The sequence below is a fragment of the Engystomops pustulosus genome, chromosome 6 (genome assembly GCF_040894005.1).
Source record: "Engystomops pustulosus chromosome 6, aEngPut4.maternal, whole genome shotgun sequence".
NCBI lineage: Eukaryota > Metazoa > Chordata > Amphibia > Anura > Leptodactylidae > Engystomops > Engystomops pustulosus.
Window position 1 is genome coordinate 29,316,276 of NC_092416.1, and position 16,010 is coordinate 29,332,285.

Here is a 16,010-nt window from a genome sequence, read left to right on the forward strand (position 1 = left end):
CGTTTTTGACCGGTTTTACCAATTATCTTCACTAAAATGGGTCAAAAACGTAAGCAGTTTTCAAAAACGCATGCGTTTTTAATAGACTGCTTAAAAACGGCCCGAAAACGGGTTCAAAACGCCACATGTGCCGCCGGCCTATGAGACCAGTAGCTTAGGAGAAGTGAAGCTGCACACTTGCCTCATACATAGATGTACACTCACCGGCCACTTTATTAGGTACACCATGCTAGTAACGGGTTGGACCCCCTTTTGCCTTCAGAACTGCCTCAATTCTTCGTGGCATAGATTCAACAAGGTGCTGGAAGCATTCCTCAGAGATTTTGGTCCATATTGACATGATGGCATCACACAGTTGCCGCAGATTTGTCGGCTGCACATCCATGATGCGAATCTCCCTTTCCACCACATCCCAAAGATGCTCTATTGGATTGAGATCTGGTGACTGTGGAGGCCATTTGAGTCCAGTGACCTCATTGTCATGTTCAAGAAACCAGTCTGAGATGATTCCAGCTTTATGACATGGCGCATTATCCTGCTGAAAGTAGCCATCAGATGTTACAGGGTACATTGTGCTCATAAAGGGATGGACATGGTCAGCAACAATACTCAGGTAGGCTGTGGCGTTGTACCAAGGGGCCCAAAGAGTGCCAAGAAAATATTCCCCACCCCATGACACCCCCACCACCAGCCTGAACCGTTGATACAAGGCAGGATGGATCCATGCTTTCATGTTGTTGACCCTAAATTCTGACCCTACCATCCGAATGTCGCAGCAGAAATCGAGACTCATCAGACCAGGCAACGTTTTTCCAATCTTCTACTGTCCAATTTCGATGAGCTTGTGCAAATTGTAGCCTCAGTTTCCTGTTTTTAGCTGAAAGGAGTGGCACCCGGTGTGGTCTTCTGCTGCTGTAGCCCAACTGCCTCAAAGTTCCACGTATTGTACATTCAGAGATGCTCTTCTGCCTACCTTGGTTGTAACGGGTGGTGATTTGAGTCACTGTTGCCTTTCTATCAGCTCGAACCAGTCTGCCCATTCTCCTCTGACCTCTGGCATCAACAAGGCATTTCCGCCCACAGAACTGCCGCTCACTGGATGTTTTTTCTTTTTCGGACCATTCTCTGTAAACCCTAGAGATGGTTGTGCGTGAAAATCGCAGTAGATCAGCAGTTTCTGAAATACTCAGACCAGCCCTTCTGGCACCAACAACCATGCCACGTTCAAAGGCATCAAATCCCCTTTCTTCCCCATACTGATGCTCGGTTTGAACTGCAGGAGATTGTCTTGACCATGTCTACATGCCTAAATGCACTGAGTTGCTGCCATGTGATTGGCTGATTAGAAATTAAGTGTTAACGAGCAGTTGGACAGGTGTACCTAATAAAGTGGCTGGTGAGTGTATATCTTGTACATAGATGGTAACGACAAAAACCACTGGGATTAGGGTTTGGATTACGAACCAGCAGAAACTGACATGCGTTGTGTAAAAATATATTTATTACTGCAATAAATTAACACCTCTATATATTACACAGGAGAGAGAAATTCTAGAATGGGAATTTATCATATTGTATGATAAGAGGGACCCATATTATTTTGCCTTAAAAGGTGTCTAAAATCTTCTCTGAAAGCAACCATAATTGATAATCAGGCATTTTTAAAAGGCCACGAGTATTAGTGACGCTATTAGTAGCGCTACATGCACAAATGGCGATTACATTGCATTTTGAAATGCAACACAACGGCTGAGGTGAGGAGATTCGCTTAATAACATCGCTGGTAACATTTGCAATGTTAATGTGATGTAATTACTTGCCAACAACACCCCATCTTCATGTATAACTAAAAATACACAATTGTGTTTGGTACATGTATCCCGGACTGTGCACCGACTGGATTTCATTCACCAAACACCGTACATGGGATTCCAAGCATCATAGTTATATATGATGTAAGGAGTCCCTGCTTCCTCACACAACAAAAGCAGAACGTGATTACCATGTGGCACTGTTGTCCTGAAGTTTTGCAGTGGTTCCTTTGATCATATATAACTTATCATGCTTGGAGTCCTGACACAGTGTTTAGTCCGTGTATACCAGACCATGTGGTAGCTGGATTTTACTTTATAGTGTTTGTAGCCTTAGGGACAGCCTGGCAGTGGAGGATTCTGTAGATCAGCAGTGTCAGAGGAGTCTGGCTGACAATCCTTCTATACAATAGATGGAGAGTGCATAGATCTACTTAGGATGACGTGTCCTCTTATTCGTGTGCGTTCACACGTTCAGTTTTTCTGATGCAGTTTTTGATGTCCAAACCAGGAGTGGAGTGAAAAAGAAAGAGGGGGAGCAGCTTCTTCCAATTATTTGCTCTCACCCATTATGATCCACACCTGCTATTGTCTGAACTACATCGGAAAAACTAAACAGGAAATCAGGAAAATTAATTGCAGTTTTCTTAATGCCGCTGCCAAAAAATACACTAAATGGGTGCGTCACATACACACTGACACCTCCCAATCGAGCCGAGCTGCTGAGAGAGGTCCTAGAGGTGCCCGTTATGTCATATTGGTTTAGCTTCCAGCACCTCCCCAGTGGGTGATTTACTCCCATGTTAATCTGGTTATCTCCCTATACACATAGGTTCTGACGAAAAAAACTCAACTCTATCTAACCTCGGGCAACATCATAGACATTAAATGGTCTTCTGCCCTACAAAAATCATGGAAAGTCTAGAGTTCCCTCCCGGAAAAGAAAACTATTTGCTTCCTAACAACAGAGAGAAATGGTTACATTGCTTCGCTCCGGATGTACAGAGGTTATTGGGGAGTGACACTGTTATATCCAGTATACAAACTATAGCGTTATACAGTAGTTACATAATGACGTAACAAAAAATGCAGAAAAATGACATCTCAAGTCATACAAATATACAAAATGTATAAATAATAATAATTAACATGTAAACTATTCACATAACTTTGGCCACATGGTAGTATTGTATTACACGTGTAGTCGTACAGTATATATTATGTGTTCACCATGTTTGGCTCCTTGGCTGACATAATGGTCATGGGCCCAAACTAGAGCCTTGTCGGCCACCTACTACGAACATATTGTAATTTACTACTAGTGCCGGCCTTTACTTCCGTACATTCAAGTAGTGGTAGCGAGACTTATTTTCTATGATCAACATTTACAGAATTCAGGGCAAGATTCTAGAATTCCTGTTGGGTTAGATATGATATATGGGCAGCACTGGTTGGGCGGCGAGGTCTATGTTTGTGGACTGTTCTGTCTCGGCAGAGTCTTTTAGCTTGGGCTCCAGTATGGATTTGTGTTGTGTATGGGAGCGCTGCTGACAGGTCCTCGTATCTTGTGTTTCATAGCATGGATTTACCCGACCGTGAGCCAACTGGAAGAAAAGACTGCTGTCTGTGCCAGAGTGATGGGCCACTAAATCTGTGAGGCTCGCAAATTCAGGCGGGAGATGCTGAGGGGAGAAAACATTGAGGTCAGTAGTTATAATCATCAAGGCTCTGGGTTATTTAAACTGACGTTCTATGGATAATCTACCTCAATATAGTACGAGGCCTGTGGCGTAGTGTAGATCTTGTATGGGATGACCCCACATTTGGTGCTCATATACAGGGTAAATTGACCCCCACACTCCGGGTCTGATCGAATTAGGAACGCTCCCATACGGTCATTCTTCAGGAGATTGATAGATTGGTCCCTACAATAAGTACAGAAGAACATTGTTACAGACTGAATACACAGGGAACAAAAAGGAGGCATCTTGTCCTACATACTGTATCAGAAACAGGAGTGATCGGCAAATGTGGTTAATTTTTCTTCATCTAGTGATGGTCTAATAGTAGATGTTTACATAAAATTAAACAATTATAACTCCTATATTGTTACTATAATATTAATAATAATACTCATTAATCTGTTTCTTCACCTCTCAACCCCAGCACAGGACCACACAGTATCCTGCAAATCCTCCAGCTTCTCCGAGAGCTCAGCCACGACACACTCCGATCCATCTAGAAAACAAAACCAATATACCGTATATACTCGTGTATAAGCCGAGTTTTTCAGCACAAAAAATGTGCTGAAAAACCTCACCTCGGCTTATACATGAGTCAATAAAAAAAATAAACGTACATACTCACCTTCCGGTGCCCCCGATGCTCGTCACGGCTCCCGATCCTCGGCGAAGCTCCTCTTCTGCCGCATCATAGTGTGTGCCGGCCGGCAGATTGCATGGCCCGAAGCATCGCAGAGAAGACAGAAGAGGCGCTGCACCGAACATCGGGACAACGCGAAGGTGAGTATGTAAGATTGTTTTCTTTAAGTGCAGGGCAAACTGGGGGATGGCTACTAAAGGGGGCTGTCTGTATACTACAGGGGAATAGCTGTATACTACAGGGGGTTGGCTGCATACTACTGGGGGCTGGCTGGCTGTATACTACATGGGGCTGCTTGGCTGTATACTAGTAGGGACTGGCTGGCTGTATACTACTGGGGACTGGTTGTATACTACAGGGGGCTGGCTGTATACTACTGGGAGCTGGCTGTATACTACAGAGAGCTGGCTGTATACTACAGGGGGCTGGCTATGTACTACTGGGGGCTGGCTGGCTATATACTACTGTGGGCTTGCTGGCTATATACTGGGGGGCTTTGACCAATTCATTTCCCACCCTTGGCTTATACTCAAGTCAATAGGTTTTCCCAGTTTTTGGTGGTAAAATTAGGGGCCTCTGCTTATACCCGGGTCAGCTTATACTTGAGTATATACGGTAATACTGGTACATGCGACTGCTCCAGTGACAGGGCTGTGGACAGCAGAGGCTATTTTTGGCACAGTTGTTGGAATGCAGCATTAAGGCTCCATTCACACTCGCATCAGAATTGTGGTCCTATAGCAGCTAATTCCGAATTTCTTTAGGGTTCTGTATCTATAGAATTTCTTTTTATTATGGCTATGTATTACATATAGGTTCATTTAAGACCCTACTTCACATTCATGTTAGATGAAATCTACCATCAAAGTTCCAGGGACACTTACTCATATAACCAGGCACCACGAATGTGGTAATCTTCTTAAATTTGTTATCCATGGCCTCCTTCCTTCTAAACTGTTAAAATTATGCTAATGAGCCAGAGGGACTCCTGGGGGTGTTACCAGAGCCCCTCAGTACTGTAGCTTCACAGGTTGTTATACTGTGCAAGAATCACTTCCACCCTCCCACTGTGTGCTAAAACTCCCTGCTGCCGTGAGATTACATAAGGCAGAGGGAGGAGAAAAGTGCTGAAGGAAGCAAGGGGGAGGGTGTGACAGTGTTATAACCTGTGAAGCTACAGCACACCCCAAGAGCTCTTCTGCCTTCTTCTTCTTCTTTAGCTTACTGGTAAAAGTTGCTTTTAGGAGGAAGGAGGCCATGGATAACAAATATAAGAAGATTACCACATTGTGTCCCTGTGTTTATCATGATGGATTTTGATGGGGCATTTCCTTTAATGAGATGGGTAGAACATACCTTTTCCTCCTCTTTTTTGAGCATCAGGCTCATTTTTTGGGCAGCGATAGGCCCCAGAGCGGATGACTTTGCTGCGGATGGCCTTCTTACGGACCAGAGTAGGGGAACAATGAGACTCCACCGATGAGCTTCTCGGCACAATGCTTAGAGCGTCAGTCTGAGGAAGAAAACTTTCTGATTATGAAAGAGGAACACTTTTATAAAAGAAATATTGAAATAAAAGGTATTGATTCTAAAATGGTTTGTGACAGTGCCTTTTAGCTGCAGCCACGTGTCAGTCTCCCAGTTGTTTGGCCAAAATTAGTATAAATTGGGCCAAAGTGCTAAAACATACGGTCCAGAGCTGACCACAGGATAAATGGTGCAAGAAATCCCTGCTTCCCCAGCTTAACAGCAGCACTGATACTGTACAGCGTTGACATTCCTGTTTAACAGGGATTCCTTGCATCAAAGATCAATATGATGTAAGGAATATCTTCCCTTAAGTGTGGACAGCCTGGGAAACAGGATTCTGCATGGTCTGTGATCACAGGCTGATCATAGTCTGAGAAGTAGCTTTCCTTCCCTTTAGGGAAACTAATGGAATTTGGAAATGTTTCAGTATCCTAGGGTCTTACTTGGTCGCTTCCATTCTTCACCTCTGCAGTGACTGACAGCCTTTTAAAGGACACCAAGGCTTTCACATTCTGAGACACTTCTCCAGGGTCAAGTGGCTCCCTCGCCATTACACCCCTTATGCCCTGTCTCTGCGGCTTGCACGCTGTAGACTTCTGTTCACCAACCTCGGGGTGTATCGCCAGGTACAGTAGCTGGAAGGAGCGGCACAGCAGCAGGTTCAGCACTTGGGCCTGTGCAGGAGGAAGACAATGTTACTGGTCTGATGGAATTTATGTACATTATTGTGCAAAGGTTTTACACTTTCCTGAAGCAGAACGACATAAACATTAGACGTGTTCACAGAAAAGTGCAACATTTAATGTGACCATTTCCTAACAATTAGAAACAGATTTTGATGGAACTCTGCAGGGAGGTTGTTCCCAGTATGTTGGGGCACATTTACTTACCCAGTCCCTGCGCGATCCCCGATCCAGACTGTCCGACGAGGATGAACTCTGCCGCAATTCATGAAGATCATGCGCCTGATTTCCTGCATGTGTCACTTCCCCGATCAGGTCCGCCAGAGTTCACCTTCTTCTTCCTGGTGCATGTAAGTGTTTGGCTTGTGACACAAATTTAAATGTGAAATCCCGCGCATAGTCCGAATACGTCAGATCGTCCAACGGCCGCCCGTTTTCCCTGGCGCAATCCCCGAAAAGTCGGGAAACCAATGAAAATTCCGCCGCAGAACCCTTAGTAAATAAGCCCCTTTGTGAAACTGAACACCTCTCTTATGTGGATGTACACTCACCGGCCACTTTATTAGGTACACCTGTCCAACTCCTCGTTAACACTTAATTTCTAATCAGTCAATCACATGGCAGCAACTCAATGCATTTAGGCATGTAGACATGGTCAAGACAATCTCTTGCAGTTCAAACCGAGCATCAGTATGGGGAAGAAAGGTGATTTGATGCCTTTGAACGTGGCATGGTTGTTGGTGCCAGAAGGGCTGGTCTGAGTATTTCAGAAACTGCTGATCTACTGGGATTTTCACGCACAACCATCTCTAGGGTTTACAGACAATGGTCCGAAAAAGAAAAAACATCCAGTGAGCGGCAGTTCTGTGGGCGGAAATGCCTTGTTGATGCCAGAGGTCAGAGGAGAATGGGCAGACTGGTTCGAGCTGATAGAAAGGCAACAGTGCCTCAAATTGCCACCCGTGACAACCAAGGTAGGCAGAAGAGCATCTCTGAACGCACAGTACTTTGAGGCAGATGGGCTACAGCAGCAGAAGACCACACCGGGTGCCACTCCTTTCAGCTAAGAACGGGAAACTGAGGCTACAATTTGCAGAGGCTCATCGAAATTGGACAGTAGAAGATTGGAAAAACGTTGCCTGGTCTGATGAGTCTTGATTTCTGCTGCGACATTCGGATGGTAGGGTCAGAATTTGGCGTCAACAACATGAAAGCATGGATCCATCCTGCCCTGTATCAACGGTTCAGGCTGGTGGTGGTGGTGTCATGGTGTGGGGAATATTTTCTTGGCACTCTTTGGGCCCCTTGGTACAACGCCACAGCCTACCTGAGTATTGTTGCTGACCATGTCCATCCCTTTATGAGCACAATGTACCCTGTAACATCTGATGGCTATTTTCAGCAGGATAATGCGCCATGTCATAAAGCTGGAATCATCTCAGACTGGTTTCTTGAACATGACAATGAGGTCACTGTAGTCAAATGGCCTCCACAGTCACCAGATCTCAATCCAATAGAGCATCTTTGGGATGTGGTGGAACGGGAGATTCTCATCATGGATGTGCAGCCGACAAATCTGCGGCAACTGTGTGATGCCATCATGTCAATATGGACCAAAATCTCTGAGGAGCTTCCAGCACCTTGTTGTATCTATGCCACGAAGAATTGAGGCAGTTCTGAAGGCAAAAGGGGGTCCAACCCGTTACTAGCATGGTGTACCTAATAAAGTGGCCGGTGAGTGTAGGTTTGCTCCAATCCTTGGGTCTTCTCTTTTAATAAGATCAGGACTCTGTGGGGATCATATCATCATTTTCAGCCCTTGTGCTTCTTTATGCAGTTTGTTTTGTTTTTTCTACATTTCTATTTTGTAAAGTATTTTTGCTTTGCAATATATTTTATTTTACTGGACAAGACATTCCCCGAAAATAAGACCTAGTACAATTTTGTTCAGGCTTAGAAATACAAGGCCTCCCCTGAAAATAAAACCTAGCGGCAGTCATTGCAGCAGCTCCCCCCACGTAATACATTAGTATTAGTAAATCTTTTAGATGCTGCAGAAGGTTGTGACATGGGGAAGAATTCATGGAAGTAAATCACTGGCTGATGTGCTGCAAATGTGATCCCAGCAGCTCCCAGGATAAGAAGGGTCATTTATGGAAAGTGCTTTTACCCAAACATGAGAGATCGGGGCCAATGATTCTAATAGAAATGGAGTCACAAGAAATACAGCCTGAAATTCAGAGTTTGGAGAGTCATACGGATGTTAGAGAAGTTGATTTTTTGTTCAACGATAAATGTAAATTCTTGTTGATGAAAAAATAAGACATCCCATGAAAATAAGACCTAGTGCCTCTTAAGGAGCAAAAATTAATATAAGAAACTGTCTTATTTTCGAGGAAACAGGGTATTGTGTGCAGAAAAAACAATTCGAATCAATGAATAAAATCATCCATGTCCTGCGTTGTGCATGTGCGTTACCTCGCTGGGCTGACTGCCGACATACAGGTGGCAGAAGAGCTGATTTGTTTGGCCTTGTGGGTTACGTGACACAAAGGCAAATTGACTGTCCTCCAGCCGGCACGTGGTGTACTGGATCCTACGGAGAGCATGAGCCATTAGCAGCGTCTACATGTAGGAATATGATGAGAAAGGATGGACATTAATATGACTTTTCCTTGTTCACATGGTCTCCACATGAAAAGTCTAAGGGACTGATAACAGCCTATAATATAACTTTATTTACCTCTCCATCAGCATCGTACATCTTCACACCCTGAAGGCAGAACTTCAAGATCACAGGTCTTCGTCTGCCGCAGTCCTGTGGACATAAGCTCTTGTTACAAATAATGGAGTGACTGGGGATCATGTCTTAAGTACAATTTAGGATGTACAGGAAATCTACCACCATAATCAAACCTGATAAACCAGGGACACTTACTCATAGATCCAGGCACCTGGATATTTGTTATCCATGGCCTCCTTCCTTCTAAAATCATCATAATGTAATTATGCTAATGAGGCAGAAGGGGCTGTATGGGTGGTACCAGAGCCCCTTTGCACTGCAGCTTCACAGGCTGTAAAGCTGCCCCCCCTGCTAACTTTTTAAATATGCCAATGTGCCTGAAAAGCTTTGCAACTTTACCTGAGCTCCTCTGTTCTCCGTCTTCACTGGCTGTTACACTTTCTCATTCTCCTTCAGCACTTCGCCCTCCCACTGTGCTGCTGTGAGATTACAGGGGAAGTACAGAGGGAGCAGGGGGAAGGTAAGTGTGACAGTCCGCGAGATAACAGCACAGGGGGGCTCTGGTAAAACCCTTCTGTCTTATTAGCATAATTTAAAATTTTTATAATATAAGAAGATTACCGCAGTTATGGTGCCCCTGGTTGATCATGCTTTATTTGAGGGTAGATTTCCTTTAAAAAGTAAGTATCATTTGAGATGGTTTTCAATATCTTGGGGGGGATTGGTGTGAATGTTTTTCTAATATACTTCATTAAAAAAGTTTGCTTAGTTTGCAAAGTTCCCCCTCAATAATATTTTTATCTCGGTTGATATGTCAGATGTTTTGAGGATTGGTTCTACCTATATATTTGTACAGTGTGAGAGACTGTATGAAACCATGTGTACACATGTGATGTAAGTGAATATTTAAAGCTGTTTCAAATAGGGTTCATCAAATCTACTACTGACCTTCAGGACACGCATCTGTTCCTCTATGATCCACACTCTTCGCTTTGAGTCGGTTTCCTTTACTGCAAATGAGCCGACATACTGATGGAAAAATTAAAAGGGTATTCCAGGAATCAGTATAATTCATATATAAATGGGTCCTTAAAATATAAGCTTATATGTAATTAGTTGTTATTTAAAATTTTGCTCCCGTTAGGAGAAAAATGCTGGTGACATAGACTGTAATGAAGAATTAAAATTCTACTGGTCCTTTAATCAGTCCGTTAATTTCCTCCACGCGGTCCTTTGCAGAGCATACACAGGACAGAAGATGGCCGCTGGTCACATGTCCACATCACATGTCCTGGGCAGGTCATGTGATCACCACTATGTTTGGCTGTAGTCGGTTGGTTGCAGTGCCTCCAGTATGGCTGTGTTTTGGTGATGGCAGTTACACATCATTACTATGGTAACAGAGCAAGAAAGTCTGTTATATCATCACTGGGAGCAGAGCATAAGAGGGAGGAGGAGTTACTGAGAACTAAAGGATCTTGGGACTTGTAGTTTCAAGTGACGGCCATCTTGGTGATAACTTTAGGGAGGCCATAAAATTTTGTGAATCATAAAATAAAACTATTTAAGCTCCATTGTGTGACTAATGACATTTGTTACATTAATTTATTTATAGCATTATGGGGTTTTCTATCAGACATTCATATTCCCGGAATACCCCTTTAAGGTCAGGTCAGAAACTAAGGATCTGTACAAGATTGTGATGTTATAAATGTACATATTTATTCAAGGAGCAGAATATCTGGAGTATAATACGTGATTTAACTATCCGCACAGTATAATTAACATAAGGATGTAGCTCAGTATCAGTGACTGCACCATCAGAATAGTGAGTGCAGCTCTGGAGTATAATACAGGATGTAACTCAGGATCAGTACAGGATAAGTAATGTCATGTATGTACACAGTGACTACACCAGCAGCAGAATAGTGAGTGCAGCTCTGGAGTATAATACAGGATGTAACTCAGGATCAGTACAGGATAAGTAATGTCATGTATGTACACAGTGACTGCGCCAGCAGCAGAATAGTGAGTGCAGCTCTGGAGTATAATACAGGATGTAACTCAGGATCAGTACAGGATAAGTAATGTCATGTATATACACAGTGACTGCACCAGCAGCAGAATAGTGAGTGCAGCTCTGGAGTATAATACAGGAGGTAACTCAGAATCAGTACAGGATAAGTAATGTCATGTATGTACACAGTGACTGCACCATCAGCAGAATAGTGAGTGCAGCTCTGGAGTATAATACAGGATGTAACTCAGGATAAGTACAGGATAAGTAATGTCATGTATGTACACAGTGACTGCACCACCAGAATAGTGAGTGCAGCTCTGGGGTATAATACAGGATGTAACTCAGGATCAGTACAGGATAAGTCATGTCATGTATGTACACAGTGACTGCACCAGCAGCAGAATAGTGAGGGCATCTCTGGAGTATAATACAGGATGTAACTCAGGGTCAGTACAGGATAAGTAATGTTATGTATGTACACAGTGACTGCACCAGCAGCAGAATAGTGAGTGCAGCTCTGGAGTATAATACAGGATATAACTCAGGATCAGTACAGGATAAGTAATGTCATGTATGTACACAGTGACTGCACCAGCAGCAGAATAGTGAGTGCAGCTCTGGAGTATAATACAGGATATAACTCAGGATCAGTACAGTGTCATGTGTCGTTTGGACTTAAGATGAATCAGGATAGTGAATGAAAAATATGAAAAATAGTTTACAGTGGAATGTATCTTGAAGGGTGACTTAACTGAAAACGCAATGTGACAAGGTTGGTGTGAAAAAATTCTGCTTAAGGGGACAGGCCATTTATCTTGATAAGTGAGTCTGCTTGAGAAGCCAAGGGCGCTGTCACACATTCATGGTTTGTTCTTGGTGCGTTGTTGCATGTTTATCATGCATTTAACTGGTTTTAATCTCCCATTTCTGGAAGTGTAAGCAGCTGTATTAACATTTTCACAGCTGCTTACACTTCCAGAAATTAAGAAAGGAGGATTCACACCAGCCAAACACATGGTAAACATGCATTTTCACAATGCACGCAATGCCCAGGTCCCGGCCCAGGCGTCCTATACATTTGTGTGGAAAGAGCATTATACAGACAGTCATGTAACTGCAGTGTTACTGTTTTACTCCTACTGCAGGAACAATCTTTTGTCTTCTTGCATAGTACACATTACAACCTGGTCTCAAATTCCCTAATAGATCAGTGTGTTATTAGGTTGTTTCTCAAGGGAAAGGTCACTGATTTCAATCAAGGAGCAGCCATTCATAGTGGTCTCTCAGGCAAGAGTTGGGCATTGTGACAAAATATTGCTATCAACAAGTGGCCTCATCACAAGGTCTACAAGTTGTGGCTCGACAAACCTGGCAGTGGAGGAGTCACGTATACATTGTAATAATGAGATCACAGAGATCCATGCAAGCACAATGATAGTATCAATATTACAAGTCTATAGATTGGGCTCTCATGGGTACAATTGGGTCTGGAAGAAGGATGGAGGAAGTTTTATGAGGGTTGTTTCATAGCCAAAGGCAATGAATACTTGACCAGCATTGATGGTGGCATTACTGCTGCACTAAATGTGAGTGTCCCAAAAGACGAGTTACTTTATACACTTGTGTTCTATAGGCAGGAAAAGGACAACAATGACCTAAAGCTTATGTTGAGCTTGGAGAAGAAATAATTCAAAGATAATGAAGATTCTAAATTGGCCATCACAGTCCCATGACCTCAACACAATCCAACACTTGTTGGTAGAAAAGAATGAAAAAATTCAAAGTTGAACATTACGCACTAACATTGGAACGTATAGAAGAGACCCGGAGTCAGATTTTTGTCAAGACATGGTTGAATTTGATGGAGAGAATGACCAGAAGGATTCAGACAGTGTTGTCTGATTTACAAAGGTGGATTTATAAATTAATTCAAATTGGCTTTGGAAAAGTCTTCAAGTTCCTCCAACTGCATTTTATTGCACCGCCTCAGTTGAGTTGGGTTTGATTCATATCAGGTACCATGTGGTTGGATTTTTGGATTCTCCCACTGATGACATGGATAGTGATGGCCACACAGACCTGACTAAATGGACATTTTACACTATAAAAATGCTGTAGATCACTTGGTAATCTAAAGTATATTAATCACTAAAAAAAAGTATCTGGTATTTTCTAATACTTTTTTGTAAAGGAGAAGCAACAAAAGAAGACATGGTACTATGTAATGGGATTGAGGAGCCTGGCTTAGGTATAAAGTAAAAATCTACCTGGCACCAAATACTTTCTTGCAGTGGAAAAACATCAAAAGTAGCTAAAGAACTGACCTGACTGTGCAAGCCAAGTGATAGCATCTTCCCTGTAAACGTACATGATGCTTTCATTGTGCACATCCCAGGTAATATATACAGTCTTCCACTTATCTCCCCGGAACCAAATTATGTAATAATCCTCAGGAATTCAAGTTGGACCTCTTTGACACAAGCTGAAAAAACAAAGGGTCTTTTACATTTATGTTCAGACAACAGTAGTCAGTGCACAACCTTGAGGGACCATCTTTTCTACCTTATGAAGAAGGAATTCACACCAGCAGGGGAGTAGACTTCCGCATAACACCCCTCTCTCAGTTCTGATCTCTTATGCTAAATTGTCCTTAATATGACCACACAACCCAATATACAAGCTATTTCGCCACCATTGAGGAGAGCATCCGCAGCTGAACGGGTACCACCTGGTGCTAGCCAGTGCTATACTGTTCTACCCTGACTAATGTAACTTCAGCAGCAGGGTAAAAATGTGTATCATGCCACAGTTACCCTTTCAGATCACATCTATTGAGAACACAGATGAAATACATTGTACCGATGAATGAAACCCCAGCGTCAGCCCCAATGAGTGTAGTAAGAATGTCATCTGCCACCAGACCAACCAGCTAGGCCTCAGCATCCACATTCCCTGTTAGGCCCTGGCAGGCATATTGCACCATGACCTAAAGAAACTGCTATGCACTGTTACACACCTTACTCTAGATAATGGACATTTTTATGTTGTGCTTAAACTGGAACAGGAATATTGTGACAACTAAACAAAGGTTCGAAATCTATGGAATTTCCTGCTATTGACCCTTTAACCCTTCTACAAGGAGTCCCCCAGTAGTTGTCCCTGCAGTGATTGCAATTTGCCAATGGAAGCACAAATGATATGAATACATTTGCATTTGAAAATGACCCTTTCCGCGTCCATACACCAGGCTGTGCCAAACTAAGGGACTCTCCAGAGAAGTGTCCAAGGTAAGTGTAGTCATGAATCAGGAAGGAAACAGGAAGGAAAGTAACTCCATCTTGAAGCAGGGGATGCGTAACAATTATGGATATAAACTTGTATTATAGAGATATTTATTCCAGGAAGGATGATGATCATTATGGTTGTGATCTGCCATTTTTACCAACTACCATCTTTTTAGCTTCTGTATTACAATGTGTATCATTACACATGATGCTGGTTAGAGAAATAACCTTCTGCTGTATACACACCACATGTAGCGAGCCTAGTGCAGGTTAGAGCCTGTTACCTTTCTGACTATATTCTGATCTTTCCTTTCTACAATTTTAGGGAGATCATTTCTTGTGAACACATCAGTTTCCAAGAGACAATGCCCTCTGGAGCTGTGGTGCCGGTCTTTGGGGAGAAGGTTATGACACACTAGTCTACTCCAGGGGACTTCATCCTAGCAACCTCCTGTGATTATCAGGTGTGTTAGCAATATGAATATATATATATATCTATAGAGAGCGAATGTGTGTATTGTATAGACAAAACATTAGTACAGACCTCTGTAAACTTGGTTATGACCCGCTCCTTCTGACATCCGCCGCCGGATGACTCTTGACAAGTCTTCTCCATGTCTCAATCTGTTAGTTGTTCTGTAAGGAACAAGAACAGTAAAATTTTAGGAACTAATATTTTAAATGTCCATTTTTTTCTGCCGATCGCAGCCAATCTTTTCCCCTGCAAATCAGTGAATGCCCCACATTGCTGCTGGGATGTACAATCTGAACTATGCTATGTATCCTATATGGTGGTGTGTATAGGCGATGCAGGGTTTGCAAGTCCAAATGTGTCTCTGTACTTCTATAATCAAAGTCTAACCTTTACAAATTCACCCAAGAAGATGTGATGGATGGACAGTTTTCACAGTGACTTCTCCATCCATTCATCCCCGCTGCTGTTCCCAAAGCTCTGGTGTGTGATGTAGTGTCTGAGTGCAGCTATAATGAGCTGTCCATCAGATTAGCTGTGCGGATTACTCATGATTACATCCAGGTTAGCCGTGTCTGTAGTGACGTACACCCTGCAGAAGGGCCCATCCTCAGATAAGATCCTGCATGTCTTGTCGCCCACTCACATAGAGATGAGACTTTTCACACATTGTTTAAGAGATTACAGCAGCGTCCAAGATTCTGTATGGAAAGGAGTGTTTCTGGCTCTGCGCCTTCCAGATTGCTGGTCCTAGAATTAGGGGTTGTGGATCTGAGGGACGTCATACTGGGCAATCGTCAGATTAGGGTCACTTTTTATTCTGCAGAAATCAAGAAATGGAGCAATGCTGTGTCTAGTGATCACATATAAAGTATATACCGCACACTCCTAACTATATCATATATCCTTAAGCACTGGAAACAGTGTATATATATATATATATATATATATATATATATATACATATTAAAAAAAAAAAAAATTATATATATATATATATATATATATATACAGTGAATTCTCTCCAGCTGCTATCAGTACAGACATGTGGAGCACATTTCACCGCCTTGTGGGGAAATTCCTGT

At 42.8% G+C, this 16,010-nt stretch overlaps 1 protein-coding gene and 1 long non-coding RNA gene across 6 annotated transcripts in view; one reads left to right on the plus strand and one right to left on the minus strand.

Annotated features, from left to right (window-relative positions):
* LOC140134760 (uncharacterized) overlaps positions 1-5,798 on the plus strand; it is a 31,984-nt gene extending 26,186 nt beyond the window's left edge. The window contains exons 3-4 of the long non-coding RNA XR_011856400.1: positions 3,390-3,514; positions 3,978-5,798. This is a non-coding gene — a long non-coding RNA (uncharacterized lncRNA). The remainder of the gene's footprint in view (positions 1-3,389; positions 3,515-3,977) is intronic.
* Positions 1,489-15,723, minus strand: SH2D5 (SH2 domain containing 5). 5 transcript variants are annotated; one of them, XM_072155330.1, is made up of 11 exons: positions 15,316-15,513; positions 14,998-15,089; positions 13,494-13,651; positions 10,098-10,178; positions 9,150-9,224; positions 8,885-9,002; positions 6,167-6,397; positions 5,550-5,706; positions 3,965-4,049; positions 3,577-3,736; positions 1,489-3,493 (listed from the first exon to the last, which is right to left on the minus strand). In XM_072155330.1, exons 5-11 carry the CDS (start codon positions 9,161-9,163, stop codon positions 3,236-3,238), a joined length of 1,023 nt encoding a protein of 340 aa, XP_072011431.1. In that variant the 5' UTR covers positions 9,164-9,224; positions 10,098-10,178; positions 13,494-13,651; positions 14,998-15,089; positions 15,316-15,513; the 3' UTR covers positions 1,489-3,235. The 5 variants fall into 5 exon arrangements, with proteins under 5 accessions (XP_072011431.1, XP_072011430.1, XP_072011428.1 ...); XM_072155329.1 differs by having other exon boundaries at positions 8,885-9,031; positions 15,316-15,512; XM_072155327.1 differs by lacking the exons at positions 13,494-13,651; positions 15,316-15,513 and adding an exon at positions 15,572-15,723 and having other exon boundaries at positions 8,885-9,031.
* Between the last annotated feature and the right edge of the window lie 287 nt (positions 15,724-16,010).